The sequence below is a fragment of the Candoia aspera genome, chromosome 9, assembly GCF_035149785.1.
Source record: "Candoia aspera isolate rCanAsp1 chromosome 9, rCanAsp1.hap2, whole genome shotgun sequence".
NCBI classification, from domain to species: Eukaryota; Metazoa; Chordata; class Lepidosauria; order Squamata; family Boidae; genus Candoia; species Candoia aspera.
This window is the reverse complement of record NC_086161.1, coordinates 3,204,105-3,220,591: the sequence shown is the minus strand read 5'-3', so window position 1 is coordinate 3,220,591 and position 16,487 is coordinate 3,204,105. Positions and strand designations below refer to the sequence as shown.

Genomic DNA, 16,487 nt, shown 5'->3' with positions numbered 1-16,487 from the left:
GTCAGAAGTGGAACCCCACCAGCCAGGTGGGGAAGAGGGATCATAAGGCCTCTTATCAAATGGAAGCACATCCCAGAAAAAAACAACCCTATGTAGTTTTACTGCTCGTCAGGGGTGATAAGAATAAGAAGGATTTCAGGAAAAAGCAGCACGCATACAGTAATAAATATTCTTTCCAAGTGTTCTGGTTCCTGAAAAAGTGAGAAGGAAACTGTGATGTTTGTCTTGATTTTCCTCCAAGTGATACAAACCAGCCACGCTGAGCAGGTGTCTGTTTCCACAAGCGCAGATGGATCGGGGAACGAGAAAGGTTTCACATCTCTAGAAAGCCCTGATAACACCATGGTAACCCAACATTATCCAAATTCAGGGACTTCCTCAGGTTTGTCACATTTCCCTCTCCTGGTGCTTCTAAACAGCCTCCATAGAGAGGGCGGGAGCCAGAAATGTGGAGGGCGAGGAGAGAAACAAATGCACTTTTTCCCATGGAAATCAGAAGCAGCCCCCAATCTCTGATCCCCACCGAGTTTGCTCTGGAACACAGATATGTTTTTCCCCCCATTTTTCTGTAGGAACATTATCTAAATCAGTGCTTTTCAAACTTGGCAACTTTAAGATGCGTGGACTTCAACCCCCAGAATTCTGGGGGTTGAAGTCCACGCATCTTAAAGTTGCCAAGTTTGAAAAGCACTGATTTAGATAATGTTCCTAATATCATCGTTTTCTTTCTCTAGATGTCTTTGCAGCCAGTTTTAGCCCCTGTTCATTTTGCTGCTGCCTTTTTCGACCAAACACTGGTGATGGTGGCGGAATTGCAAACACATGCTTTTAAGTTACAGCCTCTCTTTCCTAGCATTATTTTCTAGCCATTTACACTCTTTTATTTTCCTGAGCCAGGACGATAAAAATCTTGACCCAAACATCGTCCGACTTCAGTTTTGCACAGATTGTGCCTTGTGCCTTTGTTTTAAACTTGTTAAGCCCTCAAATAAATATGGGTTATTTTTCAACAGAACCGTCTCTCGAGGAGGTTGGGAACCTTCCTTAGCAGTGTTTATAAAGATGTCAAGAACGGCTGCAGGCATATTTTGTTAACTTAGAGCACCAGCCAAGAAGGTTAACCCTTTATCAGGAACAGGAATTGGACAAGTTTCTAGCTCTCATGGTTTGGGAAGTGGGTTTTTCTTTTCCTTTTATGACTTTTTAAAACAATAAGTAACTTGGATAATAACGAGGATTTACCAACGTTTGGCAGGGGGTGAAGGTTGGGGGTTTGCATTATATTTGTTAATAGTGCTAAGCTATTTGAGGATTTCTCACGTGTTTCCGGCTTCGAAATGGCAGGAAATGGTGCCATTGATTTGGGGCAAGTTGCTACAAAAATTGAGTGGGGCGTGTTTCGGCTTCATTTCCCCCCCCCCCTCTACTTCAAAGTTTAACTTTGCTTACTTGTTGACCTGTTGACTCTCTTACTGACTGATTTGTTGATTTGTAACTATTAGTCTCATGCTGGAATTTAGCCTTAGATGGAGTTTACTACCCACTTTGGGCTCCATCCCCAAGCAACCTGACTTCTCCCCAATTTATTGATCTGAGACTGTAAATGATTGATTTATTGATTGATTCCCCCCAGGGAATCAATCTGCTCTGTCCTGTGTGAATACTGAGAGCAGAAGACATCCCCAGGTTAGAATAAGTTTGGAACGTGCAAAGAGCCAGGATGATCTCCTTTTCACTGTGTTGACTCTCTTGTAGCTGGTTTAGGGGGAAGTGAACTGTCCTCCTGTCAAAGATCTCCATAACTCACCCTGATCAAAACTGGATTGCTCCAAGCCGCACCTTTCTACTTTTCTTCTGATCTGGAACACTGCATCTAGCTCAATGTCACTCAACCTTGGGAATTTTAAGATGGGTGGACTGCAACTCCCAGAATTCTGTAGCCAGCCTGGCTGGCTGGAGAATTCTGGGAGTTGAAGTCTACCCATCTTAAAGTTTCCCAGGTTGAGAAACACTGATCTAGATTGTCTAACTAGATGCTGGATCCCAAAATGCAGGATGGCTATCACATTTGCTTCCGGGTGTACCGCACAAAGATCTGGATGGCTACTGGTAAGGACAGGCCTCAGACTGATGAGTTCCAGCATAATAAATGTATTTACTTGTTTGCTTGCTTGCTTGCTTGCTTGCTTGCTTGCTTGCTTGTTTATTGGCCCCTATACAGCCTCCTCCCAGGTGGCCCAGCGTTGCCGAACCCACACACAGCCAGTTCCTTCAACGGCACACCTTCCTGATTCTTTTCATTCCGGGGCACTGGCCCTCATCCATGAATGTGGGGCTGGTTTGAACTTTTGATCTCCAACTGTTTGGATGGGAATGAAGCAAAGTGACCTTCGGTTTCTAATCGGCCATTTGTTTGGACAGCGGCTCGTAGACTGAAGCCAACGACACCAGGAAAACACAGCCAGGCTTGAGTTGAGGCCGCACCTGGTTGTGTTTAGCACGACGAGATCCCAGTTTAGCTCAGCTGCACTTTCCAAGGGCCTCTTTGTGCCATTTCCTGAAGCCGTAGAACTTGTGAGCTATTGGAGAAGAGCGTCAGCCCAATGCCTTGCTGACCTTCTAAGAAGCTAACTTTGGGGTGACACGCTAGCACTGGTTTGGGGTGAAAATCACAGCTCTTGCACGACGACAGCCATGCGGTGCAACTTCCACAGAGCAAAAAAGGGCAGATGGGTCTCCTGGTGACACATGAGCAGCTGGGGCCAGTGGCATGTCTGCGTGCATAGGTGCGTGCGCACACACCTTACCGTTCCCGTTGCATCTGAATCTCAAGCTGGAAGCATTCTCCAACTTAAACACTTGCTCATTATTATTTTTCTAACTTTAACATATTTAAATGAGCACTCTGTTCTGGGGAGGGTTGATGGCACCTAATCAATCAGTCAGTTGGGGTGCTTTGTTTTGGTTTCATGTGTCATAATTTTAATTGGATGGATGGATGGATGGATGGACTGTTTGTAGAGCCCACCACAGTTGGAAGACTCTGGATGGGTTACAAAAGATCATCAATATCAAACAAAACCCTTCCCAAGATGGATACCTGCAGCAATCAACTAGGCCGGGGAGTCTGCAGGGCGTGGTCCAAAGAGTCGAGATGAGGGCCACGACAGTGCATTGCACATAAAAAACAAGCAGAGCTGTAATTACACTGTTGTCCCCATCACAACTTTTTGGACCACACCCTGCAGACACTCCTTCAACTACGGTTAAAAACTTGGTGGGACAAGGATGCCACGTCCCCGTAATTTCCACTGAGAGGCCGACTTTTAGTAGAGCTTCTCCAGATGTCCTTACCAGGTAAGCAGATAGTACATGCCGTATCCCAGTGGTATGCCTCAAGGTCAGGAGATGTTCTGGGTTCTTCTGCATGTCTAAGAGGTCTTGCATGGAGCTGACTACATCCTGGCTAATCAGCAGCCCACCATTCCCCTAATTACTCACATCTGGCTCATGGAAAACCTGACATTGGCTCATTCCCTAAAGCTGGTGATGCACCACCCCTGGGACTCATGCCCGGGTGTGGGAACAGTCCTCCAGCCTTGTCCAAGGGGCTGCGAAAACTGTGTTGAAGCAAATAAATATACAAGCTTTGGAGCAGCACAGAGCTCTTTGCTCAAGACAGCTAGTCTCATGGTTGCACGTGACGTCCAGATGCTGTGAACGCACTCCCCAGAGCCTCCAAAAGTCATTGCCGTCTTGTTCAGGTTACAGAAGAAAAAAGGTTTTTAATATGCAGGGAGGGCTCAATGAAACCCCCTTGGAATAAAGGATAGATTGAATTAATTGGATGTCATTTCCACTGAACAGAAACCTGATTAAAATCCAATTTAGGTTTTGTCCCAGCCTGCATGCTACTCCAATTTAAACAGTTTCTCATGTGTGCCTGGGCCTGTTGAATGTGCTTCTATTACATTACATCAGGTCGCAGTGCTTTCCTTGGTCCACCCCTGAACCAAGTTGCCACCATGAGTGATCTTAAAGGAGCAGAGCAAGAGCTTGCCTTGAAAAGATTACAACAGTCACTCCGGTTCACTTTGGGCTCTGACTCCACTTGCTGCCAAACTGGATCAGCCTTTCCATTGCTTGCACTGATCACTCAGCCTCTCTCTTGGCAAAAAGGAACGCACTGGCGCCTGGAATCTATCTCAACCTCATGATGCCATTTTAAGCCACTAATCTCATTTGGAAGTGGGGGGGTCATCATTTCTGATGAATCATCTGAACCCAGTTCACTCCGAAAGGAGGGAAAGAGAAGCTGAGGCTCTAAGAGCAGATCAGAATCTTTCTTCTAGAGGAGAAACCAGATTCTTCTCAAGTAGAGCAGGAGTAACTAAGGTGACCTTTGGATGCTTAACCTAGAGGAGCAGCTTCATGTCAAGGGGCACGTAAAGTTCTCCCCACCCATGTAGATACACAGAGAGAACATTTCAAGGAGGAATTAGTTGCTCTTAAGAGTGCTAGGAAAGGAGGGGATAAAGCTAACGTACAAAGCCACAACCAAGCAGACTTTTGGGGACAGACCAAACCAGCTGAGTGTCTCCAAAACAGGAAAGCTCACAAAAGATTTGAGCGGCCCACCAATTTAAGAAAGCATAGAGGCTTAATAGTACTGGCCGACCTGTTATAATTTAACTGGAAGGGCATTTCCAGTTAAAACGTTCCGTATCCATACATCTTCTCAACATACCCTAAAAACAATTACTTATTATTTGCTGACATTATTCAGTTGCAGATTAGTCGGTTAGCTTCTCATTTGAAGATTAAATTGCATTGTAACTGCCTTAAAGAAAGGGTTTCCCTCCATTCGACCAGAAGGAGCTGCAGTGGGGATTGGAACCGATTTACATCTTGTAGTTCCCAAAAGGCCGCAAAGGAATCATAGCCATGTGCAGAGGCTGTGCGTTTCCCACAAAGGGCTGGCGTGGTGCGCAGAGGTTTTCCCCTTCCCACATAAATCCTGGAGGTGAATCAAGAGGTCAGCTGTGTCCATTTGTGGGCTCCTTCCTCTGTCTCTTCTTTTTTTCAGGCCCCATTTTCCAAGCTGTCAGCTTCCCTGCCATCACCTTCTCTTCCCCCCACCCACCCCATCAGCAGTCAAGACAAAGGAATCACCAGGAGGTGCAGGAACAAAGGCTGATGGCTTGTTTGTTGGAGAAAGGAGTTGAAGAGGAGAATCAACAATGAAATATGAAATAAAACATTACAGATCCTCCTAGGCATAAGTGATCTGGCTGCTGGGGGAAGCATACCTGTTTAAAATCTCTCTATGCCAGTGTTTCTCAACCTCAGCAACTTTAAGATGCATGGAGTTCAACTCCTGGAATTCTGGGAGTTGAAGTCCACGCATCTTGAAGTTGCTGTGGTTGGGCAACATTGATCTAGATGCTGTTCCCGAAGGGAACTTTTGATCTAACCAGGGTTGTCTACAGGATGAAACAGTTCAAGATGTGATGCACATTAAAAGCAGGCAGAGCTTCGATTGCACCGTCGCAGCCATCGCCTTGACCCTGCGGACAACTCTGGACCTGATCCTGCAGGACATTCCTGATGAAGTCGTAGTGATAAACAGGGTCAAAACGGGCTGTGAGAATTGCTTAGGAGCTTTTGCTGGTGCTTCACGCATCCCATCTGTCGCTTAGCCGCTTGAATGAGCGGAAATAAGTGGGAGGTTAAAGCAAGTCGGGAGGGTGTTCATCTCAGGTTAACGGGCTGGGGAAACAGGCCCACGAGAGATAATGATGTTTATGGATCCTGGTCTTTTCTTGCTCAGCAGAAATTTGTGTTTAACACAAACAAAGAGATTTGGGAACTGAAGGGGAGAAGGCAGGCAACGGGGAAAGCAGAACAGCCTGAAGTGCTGACAAAATTGCTAACTTCTGCAAGAACTAGGATTCTGTTTGTGCAAAAATATTCCGTGCCTGTTTATAATACCAAGCCAGCTTTTCTGAACAGACACTCGAAAGCCACAACAAACTGTAAGCAATAAGACAGAACAAATATTCCAAAGGCCCATTTCCTTCCAAGCTGGAGTTAGAAGGACCTTTTATGATGCTGGAGAACCAACTGGACGGTGTCTTGTTAAGCGTGCGCTAGCAAGCAAGCGGTGCTGCAGCATTGCATGGTGGCTAAAATGTGAATTGGGCAAGCCAGCCTTTCGTCTGTATCTCCCCTCTGCTGTGAACTATTAAAATTCCTTTTTGAGAATATGTTTGGGGAGGGGAGAGAAGACTGGAGCGGCGCATACCTGAACTCCATGTGTTTGTACAAAGTTGTAAGCTCTGGAAAGATCCCCGCTGGGTTGAAGGAACTGGAGAAAACCGTAAGGCCAGACGGTGCAGAGAAAGGCTGAAAGAGTTACGTAAAACTCACCTCCCAGACATCGTTTTTTTCCAGTTTTCTTAGGAACTTGCAAAGGTCAGCTACGCTGAACCCCTTCCGCTCTTCACTTCTTATTCTGTTTAAGCAAGGTCCATGCGCTGCACCGGCTGCAGTCAGCTTAATCATGTTTTGTTGAATAAGTTACAATGGATTAGATTCACATACAGGTAGTCCTCGTTTAGTGACAGCAATCAGGACTGGCAACCTGATCGCTAAGCAAAACAGTCGCTAAGTGAAACCGCAACCGTGCTAATGATCCAACTTCAGCTTTCCTTTGCTTTACAGGCCTCCAAACGTCGTCAGTGCCAGGACTGGTTGCGAAGTTGCTTTTTTATCACCGTTGCTCTGTAAGGACCACCTGTATGAGCTAAGAATTGTGGATTCATTATGGGTTGGTGTAGAATATCTGAAAAGATGTTAGGGTTAGGATGGACTGTGCGTGTGTGTGTGTGTGTGATCGTTATCTGGAATGATCACCTATGGTTGAGCTTTGCAGAAAATCATACAGAAAACTCAAAGCACCCTCCTATTAACATGGTACAGGCAGTTCCATATCAGTTTTTAGAATAGAATTAAGTATGTTTTGGGTACGTGTTAAATCTTACCTATTAAGCAATGCACGTTTTGCACTTGTTGGTTTAAAGCCATCCCCTTTTGCAGCTGAGAGAAGCTGACCCACTTTACTGAGTCGTTGTACGTAAAACACTTTTAACTGCTCTTCTAAGCCATAAAAGGCTCACAGGTTGTGAATTGGGAGAAACAGCCAAGTAGTAACATCTTGCATAGCATCAGATTTGCTGAAGGAAACCGACCTTTAAGATTCAGCGCTGGTTTGGAACCAGCTTTGGACCTCCATGGTCTCTGGCTCAGCTCTCCTGTCCTTGAAATCACAGTAACGCCCCTCTTTTCTTTGCAAATGTGGCCCCAGGGAGCTTGTGGGTGGCCCGTTTCATCACCTGCATCAGCTTTTGCTTCATCGGCTTCGACCACCATAGCAGTTCTTTTGAGCGGAAAGGTGGTGTCATGGTTTTGCAGCCCCTTACCTAAGAACCACTTGGATTTTTTTTTTTTTTTTGGCATAAGACTGGACAAACTGTTTATTTCAATTGGTTCGATTTCTATCCCAGGAGTTCAACGTGGTGTACGCTGCACTCCTTCCTTTCCTATTTAGCACCACAACAACCCTGTGGGGTAAGCTGGGCTGCAAAGAAGTGACTGGCCCAACTCCGCTGTTGGGCTGCCATGGCTGAGGGTGGGCAAGGACTAGGAAAACTCAACATCCAAACTATGCCACCACCCTGGTCCTCCTGCACCCAACATGAAGAGGGTCGGTGGAGAAGGCACACTGTTTGGCAAAACTGACCTGTTTGGTCAGCAATAAAACATAAGCACTTTTATAAAAGACTGGAAACCTTTTATGGACTTTTTGCTGAAAAAGCTGAAATGGTGATTTGTGGATTTGCTGATTGAAAAAGGTGTTGCGTATGAGACAGAAAGGATCTCTGTAATGTAATTTGAATGAGGGAGGATGGAGAATAACTTTATTTGTAACTACTGCAAGGAAGATCGGAAGTCTCTTCTTTAATTATCTTTTTCTCTTTTTTTCTTTAACTGTATTGCTTTCTTCATTTTTTATCTTTTTTTCTTTCCCTAAATTTTCTTTATGTATTTTCATGTTTATCTTTTATATATCTAATTTTTTTCAATAAAAATTATATATTAATAGAAATGGGAGAGTGCATACTGTTTGGAGGAAGGAATAAGACCATTTCTGTTTCTTTAAACAGTGTTTCTCAACCTTGGGAACTTGAAGATGTGTGGACTTCAATTCCCAGAATTCCTCAGCCAGCATGCACTGGCTGGGGAATTCTGGGAGTTGAAGTCCACACATCTTCAAGTTCCCAAGGCTGAAAAACACTGCTCCAGAATCTTCAGGGGCTACACGAATGATTTTCTCAGCATTTTTATTTATTTGTTTATTTATTTAGTAGATTTCTATGGCTGCCCATCTCAAATACACGACTCTGGGTGGCTAACAATATTAAAAATGTTAAAAAGTATATTTAAAAACTGTAAAACACAGAGCAGCCGGTTTCAGAGGTTGACAGCAGAGGGGACGTTTGATGATTATCTTTAAACTGCTTTTGTCTGGCAGTGGAAATGGGGATAAAACAGCAGTGTTGGAGAACTAATGCCCTTCCAAACCAAGGCTGGGCAGTAAACTGGGAAACCGGTCAGCCGGGAGAAGTTTCCCCATGATCTAGGATTCCCTGCAGCCACTGATCAATTAGCAGGGCAAAAGGTCAGGCCGGCTGGCATTTCAGCCATCCCTGATGTAGGCACTTGCAAGCAGGGAAATGCTCAGCACTGCTGGGGTGCCCTGCTGCCAACCAGGGGTACTGCCAGAAGAATCCAGAGGCAACTCCCCAAGGATTTAACGGAGGAACAGGAGGGAGAAAAGGAAAAGCTGGGAAGGAAATCCCAAATGGAGCGTTGCCCTTTGGGGCGATGCAATGCTTTGGCCAGCCCACCCCTCTCAACCTCAGGCTGACGCGTGACTCTACAACAGCTGGAAAGGGAGGCCCCCGTTGCTTGGGTCACACGGCTTGCGAGAAAGGACGGGAGGCTGCAAGCAACCGGAGGGCACTTAGGGTCCAAGCCCCCCAGCTGAAGGACAGCGCTGCTCGTAAAAATGTGCTTGCACCAGTTATGGGAACCCACACACCAGTGCTGGGTCAGCCTTCTCCAGCATCCTCCAGATGTCTTGCCTTTTTGGCTCCCAGCCACCAAATCGGTTTTACGTAGGGCCACTTCTTATGAGCCAGAATACCTCGGGGAAGCCTTCCCTACACTTTCAGGCCCTGCCCCAGGGGCGTCTGAAGGCTGTGGTCAGAAAAGGCTAGAGGGTGGCCACAGCCCCCTCCAGAGCTTCGACTGCCCCACTGTGGCTCCCATCTTGACTTTTTTGACCATACCTGGCCCTGACCAGCAAGGCTGGTCTCCTTTTACATCCCTAGGTCCCCTTGTCCTCCATCTGTAGACTCACCCATTTCGGAGGCTTGGTGTCTGTTTCTCACATCTCCCCTTTTGCAAATACTGGTTTAGACTACCCCAGATTAGCCAGAGAGAGCAAAGACCAGAGGAAAACATGAAAAGAACTGTTTGGGATCAAAGGGCCCAACCTGGGCAGCCCCCCAGCAGAGAAGAGTTGAAAAGGAAGATGCAGAGCCCTTGGGCCATCACAGGGCCAGGTAAATGGGGCATATGTTTGGTGGCACATGCCTGAATCTAAGAGGTTGGGGAAAACCATGGCCTTTTTCCCCCGGATTCAGCCTATTTTGGATTTTCAGGTTTGATGGGTTTCCCAGCTCCCAGAGACAGGAAGGATGAGGCCAAGTGCGGATTCCCAGGGTGTGGATCACAGGTTGCCCTGGGACCACCGGTTCCTCCGGACCAACCAGCTTGTCCCTGTGCCCCTTTGGTGGGGACCCTTGCTTCTGCCCCATCCAGACCCTGAGCCTTGCACTGGCCCTACAGAGATCACCGGACGCTCCCTTGCTCTCCCCGCCCGGGGGGAAGCAGCGGCTTCGCCCAGCAGCAAACGCCTTTTGTCCGGGGAAACTTGGCCGGTGCCCCGAGCGAAGGCTCAGCCGCACGCTTCTGCGAGCGTGCGCCTATGCCCGCAGACACGCGTGCCCGCGTGTAGCAAACCGGTCCCGTGGGCGTGCGTCTGCATCCGAGCACATGAGAATTCCTCAGGCTGGACGGCGACCGGGCTCCGGCTACTCCGGACTGCTCCGATTCGTCCGCTTTCCGCGCTGGCGCAACCAACCAAGCCTCCTGGGGGTGGGGGCCGTCCGGGGTGCCCCGTTCGGAGCGGCCCCTCCCCTCGCCCGTGACGTCAGCCGCCGGGCTCCAGCTCCCCGCTCTTGGCCGCAGTCGGAGTCCGGGCACGGTGCGGGCGACCATGGGCTGCGGACGGCTGGGATCCCTCGCGCTGGGCTGCCTCCTGCTCGCCAGCTGCTGCGGCAAAGGTGAGTGGCCGCGCCCCGGGCGAGGCGGGCGGCTCCACCCCGGCAGGCTGGGGCGTCCTGCAGCTGCCCCCGCTTGCAAGAGCTCAGCGGAACGGTGCCTCGGAGGGGAGCGCGCGCCCTGCGCTCCCCCACCCCGCGCGCGGCTTCTTGCCCCCGGCGCGGGTCCGGGCTGGCTCCTCGCCCCCCGGCTCTAGGCGAGCCGCGGGAAGGTGCCTGCAGGGGGGCGCCCCGCCCGCCCGCGGGCGAACTGGCTTCGGCGGGGCTGGGCGCGCGCGTCCCGCTCGGTGCCGGGGGAGCGAGGCGCCGTTCCCGCGCTCTCGCTGCGCCGCTTGAAAATACACCCGCCTTTCCCCGCTCCGTTCTTGCTTTCGGCCTCCCGCTTTGCTCCAGGGTGCAGCGGCTGCTACAAGTGCTTTGCAACCGGCGGGAGGAAAAGGGGGCGGGAGGCGCCGGGGTGCAAGAGACAGACACACTGCGCCCGAGTCGGGGAGCCCAGGGCGTGGGCGGGGGTATGTGGAGGGGTCAGAGCTCCCCAAGAAACGCAGCCCCTGGAAGACCCCCGTCCGTTCCCTTTTGCGAAGGAGCGGCTCCCCGCCCCCGCTTTGATTTACGACCCGCTGTGGGCGAGTTGGCCGCCCATCCACCGGGCACCGCCAATTCTCGTTCGAAAAGGGCGGCGGAGGGCGGGCGGGGGGAAGGGGACCTGGTTCCTCGCCCCCCCGGGTAGAAAGGGGATTCCCCAGGACGCCCCCCTCCCCTCCCCTCCCCTCCCCTCCCCTCCCCTCCCTCCTCGCCGTTGCCAGGCGCGGAGACCGAAGGGGGCGGCTGGAAGAGAAGGGGGCGGGCCCGGCTTTGCTGCAATCTCGATCGGGGGCTTTTTGCAAACCCTCCTCGGCCGGAGCTCAGGGCAAACCCTTCGGGAGCCCCCCGGATATGTCGATGTTGCAGCGCTGAGGACAATGAGCCTTGTAGTCCCGCCCGTTGAGCAAGCACCCGGCGGAGCTGGTCTGCGCCCAGGCATTGCCCGCGACTCGCTGGCAACCGCGTGGAGCCGAAGGGGGCGGGAGAAACCTGCGGCGGACCCAGCCCTCGCCGTCTGGGCGGAACGCAGCGCCCTCCCTGGGCTTCGTGCGGCTGAAACCCCCCCGCCCCCTCGGCTTGTTGCAAATGCGGTTGCCTCGGGAAGGCACTAGCTGAGCCGCGCACCAGCTGCTCCGCAAAACGGTCTGGCTGGCAGGCAGGCAGGGGGTTGGAAGAGAGGGGTTGCATGCCTCCCCCGCCCCCCTTCTCAATTCTGCAACCTTTGTTCCAACTTGCCTGCAAAGAAGTGTAGCTAAGCCGCCTTTATTCTTCCCGAGAGGCAGAACGGGGGCTTTCTCCTCCACCGGGACTGTGGCTTAGGAGGACTGATTGTGGCTGTTGGAAATGAGGGTCCCCACCGAAGACAGGTGGATCCCCTTCATATCCTCGCTCGCCCCGCCCTGCCCGTGGGGAGCAGGGCCCTGGGGGATTCGGGGCACGTGCCGCCAAACGCCCACTTTGCACTCCTGGGCTGACACTCGGTCCAGCATTGTGCATCCGGATGCCCGTTTGATGCCTGTGTCTTGTGTGGGCAGGTGGATGGTGCTCTCAAAGGCCCCTGTTCTGCTTCTTCTCCTGGTGCCTCTTCTCTTCCACACCCAGAGAAATGCCAGCCTCCTCACTCCTGCCTGTCCATCCCTAATTCAAGATGGCAGAAATCTCAAAAATTCAAGGGCGTGGTGTCCGGGACTAAAAGCAGAGATCCGTAGGGCTGTAACACTTCAGAGCAAGGAGGTCACCTCGCCCCCAGCGCAGCCTCTTCCCTTCCCCGTCATCTTCTTGCCAGTTTGCAAGATCAGCTGGCATCTGCCCCTCTGTGCTGTATTTCCAACTGCTGGGCCATGTCCTGCTCAATGAACACATGGTGTTTTTTTTTCTTCCCTATCCTGGTTATGCATTCAGAAAGGTTTGTTATTTGGAAGATGTTTCATAAAAGAAACAGCAAACATATATAAACAAAAAGGGCTGTGTTTTTCCTAGCTTTGCTAATTTCTCTGGGACGTATTTATAACCAGAAGGTTGTGCCAAAATATTCCAGGGCCATGCTCCTCATAAGAACAAGCTGCGCGTTAAAATATTTAGAAGTTTTTAAAGACGGAAGGAAAGAGATGATGGCATGTGCTTTTCACTGGCTATTGGAAAACGGGAATCTGATCCCTGTGGGCACCTTTCGTTTGCAAATCTTACACTTCTTTTAATTATTAAGAATTGTAAGCTGGGAAAGGAAAGTCCCAGCCTCCAATAACAATCCTTTGTAAGTGTTCTTAGACAATAACATTGGTGGGTAGCTAAAGCTCAGTGCTTTGTCCATTGCTCATAAAGCAAAGACTAAGGGAAACTCAGGTGAGAGAGAACATATTGGGGATTTAATAACTGGGGAGAAGCCTCGCCAGCTTGCTCTCTGTCTGGCCACGCCCTTTGCTTCATCCATTTTGGGAGAGCGCTGGCAGCCCAGAGCAGAACAACTTCATTTGTGCACTTTATTTATGCAACTTCGATAAGAGCGGTTTGCAAGACTGCAGTTTAAAATCAAATCAATACGTAGGGCAAATTTCATGAAATCCCAACATAAATGCAGTAATAAAACCACAATTCTTTGGCGTCCTTTCTCCAGGGACTACATTATAGACAAAAATCTTTACAAACTGATTTTAGCTGTTTTCCTGAATGTCAGGAGTGAGGGCAGCATACAACTCTCTAGGGCAGTGTTTCTCAACCTCAGCAACTTTAAGCTGTGTGGACTTCAACTCCCAGGGTTGAAGTCAGTCAACAGCAGGGCTGTCTGGGGAATTCTGGGAGTTGAAGTCCACACAGCTTAAAGTTACTGAGGTTGGGAAACACTGCTCTAGGGCTTCCCAGTTGAGCCCATAACTGAAAAATCAATGGTTTTGAGCCCTTTCTGAACCTTATGCGAAGGGAAACCCTCAGCTCATGCCAACCAGACAGATACCTTCTTTTTGAGGTGATCTAATGTAGCTTCTGAGTAGCCTACAAGGGCAGCACCATGTAGAGCACATTGCAGTAGTCTGTTCTGGGGTGGGGTAGGGATGGGGGTGACAGGAGTAACTGTCTCCTGACCCCTTAGCTTGAAAACTAATGGGTCAGGAGACGCAACCAGGACCTTCTATCTTTGATCATTAGGCCTTGCAGAAGCCTCTGCCTCTAGGAGGCTGGTGCATGCACTGCACGCAGAAATATCCAGGTGGAAACCTGGCTATCACCAGTTTAAGGAGGAGGAGGACTAGGGCAGCTCCATTCTGGGCTGGGGTACCTAGAAGCTTCAAGTGGCATGGCATGGGACCATCTTCTGAAAGCAAGATCGGTCAACTGGCCTTTCTTTGGGTGGAGAAGGGAACATTGCAACAGGCCTGCCTACGACCAAACACTCTGGAGACCTGTCAACAGCCTCCCACAGAGGCTTCCGTGCTTTCTTAATAGCAGAGCCTTTTCTGGTTATCGAAAAGTGGGTTCTCAGCTGAACTAACTAGCTTTATGCAAACCAGCATCCTGTCTTTACCAAGTCCTCTGGCCCTTGGATAGCTGAGTGATTACAACTTTTGGAATGAGTTTCAATTTGAGAATGTATTTTCTTTTTCATTCTTCTCTCACCCTGCCTTCCACAGGACATGGGTGTGTGTGCGTGATGCACCTTTGAAGGCGTGGGAGAACCCCATGTCTGAATGGGAAGAATTTGCAGCCGGTGTCCCAGGAGGGAAATCAGCTCTTACTATTTTGCCCTCATCCCAGAAGCCAAACCATGTTGATTTGTAAAGAAGTCACATCTTTTTGCATCTGGCATTCCTTTCTGTTGATGACACTTCTCATCCTGGCCTACCTTCTGTTCTCCTTTTGGGAAGCCTTTTTTTGGGCTATAGCAGTATATCTGGGCACGGTCTTACCATCCGGGGCACAGGGCAAAGCGCCCGCTAGGAATTCCTTCCAGCTTGGAAAAATGGTTGGACACGCATTGTTGGAAGGAACGTTTGGGTTCCCTCTTCCGTTGCCATCCTACTGACCCTCTTTCCTTGCCATGCGCCACAGGCTTGGCGGGGTCTTCAGGGGGCTAGCTGTCCTGATAACCAAGTCTTCAGCGTTGCTTTAGAATGGGGCAGAACTTGGCAAGAATCAACCAAACGGTTGCACAAAACCCTGCCAGAGGGGCCAGTGTTCTCATTAGCCTCTCCTTGGAGATCTGGGTGGTGTCAGATAAGTTGACAGCTGAGGCTGGGTCTGGAGTAGATGCCCGAAGGTTGCCCATCGTCACCAGCTTCGCTGGCTGCTCGCTTCTCACAACCTTGCACATTTTCCTTCTACTAACACCACCTGATCGTTACGGAAATAACCGTTTCTGAGAGTGACTCAGCCTACCGGTTGCTTGTTTCCCTTGAGTGAGAGCCAAGGAGGATCATCAGACAACAATTTTGGATGAGGTCCAGAGGGCTTGGTCTTAAATTCCATGTCTGCTTTGGATTCCCTGCCTGTTACTATTGCCTTTGTTTTGGGGGGGGGGGGTTAAAAAGTCCTCCCTTGCAGGATTGGCATCAGAGTGAAAGTTACAGAAGGAAACACCTCAACTAATGGAATTCCATGCCCGGTACAGGTAGTCCTCGACTTACAACCAGAATTGGGACCGGAAAGTCCATCACTAAGCGAGGCAGTTGTTAAGTGAGTCATGCCTGATTTTATGACCTTTTTGCTGTGGTCGTTAAGCGAATCACCGTGTTGTTAAATGAATCATGTGATCGTTAAGCGAATCCAGCTTCCCCCATTGACTTTGCTTGTCAAAAGCCAGCTGGGAAGGTCGCCAATGGTGATCACGTGACCCCGGGACGCTGCAACCATCGTATATGCATTCTGGTTGCTAAGCACCTGGATTTTATTTATTTATTCATTCAAATTTTGTTACCGCCCATCTCCCCCAAAAGAGGGACTCTGGATGGATTTTAATCACATGACCACAGGGATGCTGCGAAGGTCATAAGTGTGAGGACTGGTCATAAGTCACTTTTTCAGCATCTTCGTAACTTCGAACAGTCGCTAAACGAATGGTTGTAAGTTGAGGACTACATGTACTGAAATAGTCATTGAATGGACCATCTTCTGAAAAAATAGCCACCAGGATCAGCTGTTATTTCTTAGAGCACAGGGAGGTTCTAAATCCAATTTAATTCTTTGTTTTGAAGGAATGTGGAGAATTTTCACTGGGTGCAGATGTTGAGAACTTAGAGTTACCTTTACAGAAGACATGCAAATGAGGTCTTTGATTTCATGCCATTTCTGGCTGGGTGGAGGGCAAAGAAAGAAGAAGGCAAAATGTTTGGAGTAGGGGGAGGTTTACTGTGCCAAACAAAAGCCAGGAATGTTAGCTTCGGGGTAGTAAAAGTTTGACTCTGAACTCTGTGCAACCTTTCTTAATTATTCTCACTCCCTTCTGCCTGTAAGGGAGGGAAGCCTTGGGAAGTATGGAAAATTACCTTAAAATGCAGTCGGATTCCTGTTCCCTCTCTCCAGAATTTTAAAAAAGGGGATTTTTTAAGTTTCTGTTCGAAGAGATCAGGGGTGAAACCTGCAACGTTGTGCTGCCCCAGTTCCCAGAGATTTGGAGAGAGTTCCCACCACAGCCCTTCCTTCCCCCGTCTTTATTCCTTTCTCCCACTTTTTGCAGGGACACACTCTGCAATCCTGGCGTGTGAAAGGCCAAGACAAGTGTTTCTTCCTAGGGAATAAAGCCTTCTTTACACTGGTGCGCGCTGCCCTCCCTCCCACCTTGGCATCCTCCTTCCTGCCTTGTGGTATTGGTCCCTAAGCCGAGAGATGCGCAGTTGCAACGACTCCGCATCCCTTTTGCCTCTTGGCCTCTCCGATTGGGATCCGTGGGCTGAAAGCGCCGTGGCACAGGGGCCTGCCGGCATCGCTTAAAAAGCACCTCGCCTG

The 16,487-nt window shown here is 49.6% G+C and overlaps 1 protein-coding gene across 1 annotated transcript in view; it reads left to right on the top strand.

Annotated features, from left to right (window-relative positions):
- The first annotated feature begins 10,333 nt into the window (after nucleotides 1–10,333).
- MCAM (melanoma cell adhesion molecule) overlaps nucleotides 10,334–16,487 on the top strand; it is a 31,002-nt gene continuing 24,848 nt past the window's right edge. Inside the window, exon 1 of the mRNA XM_063311004.1 lies at nucleotides 10,334–10,472. Coding sequence (XP_063167074.1) covers nucleotides 10,406–10,472 — 67 coding nt within the window. The 5' untranslated portion in view covers nucleotides 10,334–10,405. The remainder of the gene's footprint in view (nucleotides 10,473–16,487) is intronic.